Genomic DNA, 7,761 nt, shown 5'->3' with positions numbered 1-7,761 from the left:
TTTAGTGTCTTTGATGAGTATTTCTTTTTTTCAATTTACCATCTGAGATTACTTCATAGTCTTTCCAGCTAATCTTTTCATCATTGTCTGATACATAAATGCCAAAGTAGCTAAGTTAAACTTCACTTTTAGGATTCTTACTTGAGTCACTACTTTGGATTCCTCAAAGGTTCTTCGATTCTATGCGACCTGGGATGATACAGACAGCATGTTCGGTGAATGTCGGAACTACATCATTCATTACTATCTTATGGATGATACGGTGGAAATTCGAGAGGTTCACGAACGAAATGATGGGCGAGATCCTTTCCCACTCCTAATGAACCGTCAGCGTATGCCCAAGGTTTTAGTGGAGAATTCAAGTATGTTTGATTCAGTTTACCCTTTGTTACTTGGTACATTTTTAGGATCTTAAAGGAATTGCTTAATCAGCGTGGTTATTCCTTTATTCTTGGGAGGCTTTAGCTATATTTTCTTAGGTGCTCAGAAAATGGCTTTCCCACAACTTTCCTCCTTTGCTTTCCTCTTGATCCAGGCATGCCTCTGAGACAGTCTGGTAGAGATGACTGATACTCAGCTCAAGGAAACAAAACAAAAACAGAAGTGGGAGATTCATTTAAAGTGCCGTAGAGCAAGACTTCTGAACTGAAACAATTTAGTATTAGATTACTAATACATTTTTCAAACAGGCCTATTGTCATTCAAGGATATAGCTTAGCATTTCCTTACATGCTTTCCTGACTTTGCTTCTCACCTCAACTACTTTCTAAACAAGAAGTCTCTATGTGGTTTGACTTGAGATTGGAAAAGGCATGCCTGTGACTCATAAGATGTGGAGTCCATTGTGTCAACCCCAGCTTTTTCTTTGCTGATTGAAAATAACCTGGCACGTTGGAGAGTGAGAATGCAACAAAATGGTGGTAGACACCTGCTGTTTACTGTTTCCTGAGATAAGCTGGCTTTCTTCAGTTATTGACTTGGTAGTTTAAGAATTTTCTGATACAAATGTCATCTTGGTCACATATAATGACATCTACAAAGTTTGGGTGGCTAACAGAATTCCGTAAATACTTTCATTGATTTTTTTCCTTCTTACCATATTTTTGGGAACTAGGAGATAAGAAATTCGAAGTATTGAGTCAGGAGTTTGACTACATTAGAGATTATCAACAATTGATAGTCTAAGGCTAAATTCAACCTGTCCACAAATGTTACTTGGCCTGCACAGTGTATTTTTTTAAAAATGCAGTGTTATTTTAAGAAAGGCAAGGAGTTGGAGATTTCCATCACTGGGAGGGTGGATAAACAAAATATGGTGAACATACATTTTGATTAATATGTAGTAGTTAGAAGCAATAAACAAGACATACACAGAGAACAAATGGATGTATCTTAAAAATATAATGTTGTGTAGGAAAAAAAGAAGTAAAATGAGATATATAACATAATAACATTTACATAATGTGAAATACATGCAAAACAGTACACAAGTGCACAATCAAAAAGCCGCACATTAGAATGGTTGCATGTGGGGGAAAGGAGAATGAGATTTGGAAAAAAGAATAAAAGGGACTGAAAATGGTTGTCATTTTAAAATTAGGAGAGTTCACATTAAATATCTCTTTTTAAAAAAATTGAGAATAACTGAAAACACAGCTTATATTCTCAAATAGGAACAACTGGATCTGTGCCCTAGTTCAGCATAGTCCAGCAACTGCCTACCATGCATATTCTTATATTCAGCCTCCTATAAAACCTTCTTGGAGTTCAGTGACACTGGGACTAATATACTAATTTTGGCCTTCCAGAGTGCTTAAATGAGCCAGAAATTCCTGCCATCTGGAGCTAACAAATGTTAGATTTACAGTAGATAAAAAGAAAGAATAGAAATATATTCAGGGTAGCATGAAAAAAGCCTCACTGAAACTGAATCCCTTGAAATTTCAGGTTCTAGGTTTGTCTCTGCCTTATCAATGTGACCTATGTTTAAAACTTTCAATACGTAAATCATCTTCTTCTATAACTTCCTCTTCTATAACTTTAAATGTTTTTTAAATTAAAAAAATTTTCATCAAAGTTGTATATAGAGAGAACCTAGAGACAGTTGTGGGGTCCTTTTAAGAGGCAGGAAACACATCTTTTTATGAAAGTCATTGTTAGTCATGAGGTAACAGTACAGAAAAGGCTAATCTCCCACCAGCTAAATAATTCCTTTAAGTAGAATGGTGGGTTTAAAGGAATGGCATCTAATTGATATTCAAAGGCATTTATTCAATGGGTGATTTTTTATTAAGTTTAGTTAAACAATAGTTAAATATCTACTATGGAAACCATTTCATGTGCTAAGTGCTATGGAGGATAAAATGAAAATGTAACTCCCAGCCCCTGAATCCTGTCCTTGAGGCACTTCTAGTGTAACTAGGGAGACAAGTCATATAAGATACACAAAGCTATTAAATGATAACATGAGTATATCAGATTATCTGATTATGTAATTAGTTTTGTCAGCAGATAGAGGTCAGAGAAGAGAGATGTGGGCCTGAAAGACTAAAGAAGTCTTCGCGGAAGAGCTGGGATTGTACCCAGATTTAGAATGGCAGAGAACAAAGAGAAAGAACACACTAAAGAGAGGAACAAGAGCAAAGATTGGGAATTAGGAACAAGTATGGCATGTTTAGGGGCAGCCAAGAGATGGTCACTAGGCAAAGAGTTTGTGCTGGACAGTAATAAGGAAATTATGGGAGTATCTTTCAAAAGTTCTCTCTTCCAGGGCCTTGTTTTAATAGTTAAGATTAATCAGAATTATATATTTATGGTGGATGGAGTTAAAATATCAGGAATTCTGAAAGTTATTTTTTTGTTGAGGGTAATTACAGGTGGCAGGTAATGTCAAAATGGATATTTGTCCTAACAAAAGCCTACTCAGCTCTTAAACCCAAGGCATGAGGTTCTAAAAGTCTAAATATGTTAGTTATCCTTTAAACTGGCTTTCATAGTTTGTGCCATTTTATTTATTTATTCATTTATTTTTGAGACAAGATCTCGCTCTGTCACCCAGGCTGGAGTGCAGTGGCACAGTCAACTCCTCGGTTCAAGGAATCCTCCCACCTCAGTCTTCTGAGTAGCTGGGACCACAGGCATGTGCCATCATGCCTGGCTAATTTTTTTATCTTTTGTAGAGATAGTCTTCCACTATGTTGCTTAGTCTGGTCTCAAACTCCTTGGGTCAAGCAATCCTCCCACCTCGGCTTCCCAAAGTGCTGGGCCTACAAGCATGAGCCACTACACTCAGCCTGATCTTGCCTTTTAAATTAATCTAGAACACCTCTTAGTTAGACTTTTGGTGCTCGAGAAAGCTGAATGTTTTTCCTAACTCTCTGAGCATCTTTATTGCTTCATTCAGTCATTCAAATAATATTAGTTGAACATCCACATAGATGAAGAAAGCACCGTGCTAGGCAATGAAAATCTAAAACTAGTGTAAGCCCATATTTCAAAGGCTTTACAGTCTGGTAAAATAGACATATACATCAGTGGAGCAAAATGAATTGTCCAGAAATGGACCCACACATATATAGTTGTTAGATTTTTGATAAAGATGAAAGGACGATCTGGTGGGGAAAGGACAGGCTTTTTAACCAATAGTGCTGGAACAATTGGATAGCCATGTGCTAAATAGGTAAACAAACAGACAAACAAATAAACCTCAACCCTTACCTCAGCATAGACAAATATTAACTCAAAGGTAAGAACTAAAAACCATTAAAATTCTAAAAGGAAACATAGGAAATTTTAGTGACCTTGGGTTTAGCAAATATTTCTTAAATGCAAAAACTGCAAGCTATAAAAGAAAAAATTGAAATTTAAAACTTTTGCTTTTCAAAAGACACTATTATGAAAATGAAAAGAGAACCTAAAGATTGAGAGAAAATATTTGTGAAACATATTTGACAAAGTACTTGTCATAGGATATATAAAATGACTGTTAAAACTCAGTAACAAAAATGACAGGAGCAAACCTTCACATATTAGTAATAACCTTGAATGTGAATGGATTAAACTTTCCACTTAAAAGATATATCTAGCTGAATGGATTTGAATGGATTTTTAAAATGACTCAGATATATACTGCCCATAAGAAACTCATCTCACCTATAAAGACACATATAGACTGAAAGTAAAGGGATAGAAAAAGATATTCCATGCAAATTGAAACCAAAATGAGCCATACTTAGATAAAACAGACTTTAAGTCAAAAACAGTAAAAAGGGACAAAAAAGGTCATTATATAATAATAAGGGGATCAATTTAGCAAGAGGATATAACAATTCTAAACATATATGCACGTAACACTAGAGTGCCCAGATATAGAAAACAAATATTATTAGGTCTAAAGGGAGAGAGACAGACTCTAATACAATAATAGTTGGAGATTTCAACACCCCATTCTCAGTATTAGACAGATCATCTAGACAGAAAATTAGATAACATCCAACATTGTACTTGGGGAAAAATTTATAGCTTTAAATGTTTATTTAAGAAAGAAGAAAGATGACAATAAATAAGCTAAGCATACTTCTCAACAAGTTAGAAATCTAAAAAGTTAAAATCTAAAGAAATTAAAAGGAAGGAAATAATAAAACAAGAGCCTGAAAACAGCAAAATTGAAAACAAAGTTAGCAGAGAAGATTTGTCAAACCCAAAGTTGTTTCTTCGAAAGGACTAATAAAATGACAAGTATTGACAAGATTTATTAAGGGATGAAAGAAAGAAGACACATGTACATAATATTAAAAATGAAAGAGGAGGCGTTCTTAAAGATGTAATAGGGATTAAACATAAAATAAGAAAATAATACCAACAACTTTCTGCCAATAAATTTGAAAACTTAGGTAAAATGAGCAAATTTTTAGAAAAATATAACTTAAGAAGAAATAGAAAACCAAATGTCTTTAACCATTGAAGAAATAGATTCAGTTTAAAAATTTACGACAAAGAAAACACCAGGTGCGTATAATTTTACAGAGGATTTTTGTCAAACATTTAAAGAATACATAATTCCAAGCTTAACACAAACTTATTCAGAAAAAAAATAAAGAACTCCTTAATTCATCCATTTAAAAAAGTCAGTGAAACCAAGGATACCCTGAGAAAGAAAAACTACAGCCAGCCTCATGTATAAAGATATATGCACCAATCTTAAACAAGATATCAGTAAACCAAATATAGCAGTGTATGAAAAAAAATAATTTATTGAGCAAACAAAGGCAAATGGCTGGACAGCACACACACACACACACACACATATACCAGATCTCCTGGAATATGGTATACTGAGGGAAACTTACGTAGTCATGAGCTATATACCCCGTTGCCCATTACTTCCTGTGGCAGCTCGAAGGAATCTTGTAGGGTTAGGCACTAGACATTAGGAGAAGGATCCCTTGGATTGTAGAGCTTTTAAGATGCACAGTTGGGGAAATACCAGCCCATCCTTTCCCATCATCAAGGGCTGGAGTTCAAGCCTTTATGTATGATACAGCAGAAACTAAGCCTTCTTCCTATTTTTCAATCTTAGTAATTACCAGTCAGGAGAATAACAGCCTATTTCTTATCTCCCATGTGATAGTGGTTCTGTGTCAAAGTTTTGTGGTTACAGCTATAAGATGTGACACTCTACCAGAACTAAGTGACTCTTATGATTTCCATGGAGGCCAGGCTGCAGGGAATCAATCTTAAACAAGTTAACCCTTAGTTCTCATAAAACAGTACAACAAAATTGGATTTATTCCAAAAATGCAAGATTGATTGTACTTTTAAAAAATGATTGATTCCTGCACTCAAATGTTTCTTTCGGCTCAATTCACAATCACAGAGATGTGGAATCAACCTAAGTACTCGTCAATTCATGAAAATGTGGTATATATATATACCATGGAGTACTGCTCAGCCATGGAAAGGAATGAAATAATGTCTTTTGTAGCAATGTGGATGGAATTAGAGACCATTATCCTAAGTGAAGTATCTCAGGAATGGAAAAACAAACACCAAATGTACTCTCTAATAATTGGGAGGTAATCAATGGGCACACATGAGTACAAGGAGATGAAAAGGTCACAGGAAATCAATAAGGGGGCTGGGAGGGAGGATGAGGGGGTAAAAACCTACCTATCATGTACAATGAACACTATTCAGGTGATGGGCACACTAAAAGCTCCGAATTAAGCATTATGAGAGGTATCCATGTAACAAAAACATTTGTACCCCGTTAATACTTCAAAATTAAAAAACATGATTGATTCCCACATGAATGGATTACTGTAATCATCTTGCTGACTCTCCCTGCTCCCTGCCTCCAGGACTAGGTCACACTGTCTTAATAGCAATGATTGCAATTGCCATGAAACCATTCTGTGTATAATTGTTTAGTATCTGTCTCCCTAAACAGAGTATTTTCTTCACGAAGGCAGGAATTGTGTCTATACTTTTAATTGTTGTATTCCCAGTATTTAGCAGGGTATCCAGTAGATGATACAGGTGGTCACTAAAAATGTTGGATGAATGGATAAATGGGTGGGAAGTTGAACTAAATTACTTGGATCTCTCCCAGACCTAAGATGCTATCCTTATAGAAGGGTGCTTATTCTTTTCTACTGTAATGATTTCTTCTAACCATTAATTCTGCTAAGATTAGTGATTTGTAGTGATAGTTTGAGCTGAATATGGGACAGAAACCTTACAAAAGCCATCTAGAATATTATTTATATGTCCTGTCAACAGATAGAAATATACAGCCTTGTGCTCTGGTGGGAATGTAGGGAAGTCCCTGACCCTTGACCAGAGCAAAAGACTCTACTCCCCCAGGTTCTCAGGAACACCTGGCTGTTGTGTGTCAGTCTTTCTTCCCATACTCATTTCTTCTTCTTTCCTCTCTAACGTCATTTTATATTAGAGAACTTCCCTCGGTGTGTGCTGGAAATCTCTGATCAAGAGGTGTTGGAATGGTATACTGCCAAAGACTTCATTGTTGGGAAACCACTTACTATCCTTGGGAGAACTTTCTTCATTTATGATTGCGATCCATTTACTCGACAGTATTACAAAGAGAAGTTTGGAATCCCTGATTTGCCACGTATTGATGTGAGCAAGCAGGAACCACCTCCTGTAAAACAGGTAATTGGATAGTAACTCTTAGTGTGGTGATAAAATTAGTTTTTTGAGGTAGAAATTTAAGAAAAAGGACTTCTATGTGAATAGTGAATACCCCTCCCACACAAAATGGACAAAGTACATGTAATAGAGTAGTTTACAAAATAAGAAATATAAATGGCCAAAAAAAATATAAAAAGGCCCCCAGTCTACTTGATAATCAAAGAAATAGAATGATAATAATGAGGTTTTTAGATCTGTTCAATTTTAAAAGATTCACAGTATCCAGCGTTTGCCCTATTTGAAGAAATGGGAATTTTCATATACTGTAATGGGAAAGCCATTCAGCATAAGCTTTCTGAAGGGCAATTTGTCATCATTTTAATTTTTTTCCTAATAAAATATTGCCTATCTTTGGCCTAGAAAATATAACTTTGGGGGCTATAAAAAGATATGTATCCTAGCAATCTGGGAGGCCGAGGTGGGCGGATTGTTTGAGCTTAGGAGTTCGAAACCAGCCTGAGCAAGAGCGAGACCCCTCCTCTACTAAAAATAGAAAGAAATTAATCGGCCAACTAAAAACATATAGAAAAAATTAGCCGGGCATGGTGG

At 35.6% G+C, this 7,761-nt stretch overlaps 1 protein-coding gene across 1 annotated transcript in view; it reads left to right on the top strand.

Annotated features, from left to right (window-relative positions):
• EFHC1 (EF-hand domain (C-terminal) containing 1) overlaps positions 1 to 7,761 on the top strand; it is a 103,729-nt gene that overhangs the window by 47,541 nt on the left and 48,427 nt on the right. The window contains exons 3-4 of the mRNA XM_012648548.1: positions 170 to 362; positions 6,953 to 7,173. Of these exons, the coding sequence (XP_012504002.1) occupies positions 170 to 362; positions 6,953 to 7,173 (414 nt within the window). The remainder of the gene's footprint in view (positions 1 to 169; positions 363 to 6,952; positions 7,174 to 7,761) is intronic.

The sequence above is a fragment of the Propithecus coquereli genome, unplaced genomic scaffold, assembly GCF_000956105.1.
Source record: "Propithecus coquereli isolate 6110/MARCELLA unplaced genomic scaffold, Pcoq_1.0 Scaffold29, whole genome shotgun sequence".
Classification (NCBI taxonomy): Eukaryota; Metazoa; Chordata; class Mammalia; order Primates; family Indriidae; genus Propithecus; species Propithecus coquereli.
The sequence above is the reverse complement of the archived record's forward strand: the minus strand, read 5'-3'. Positions and strand labels throughout refer to the sequence as shown.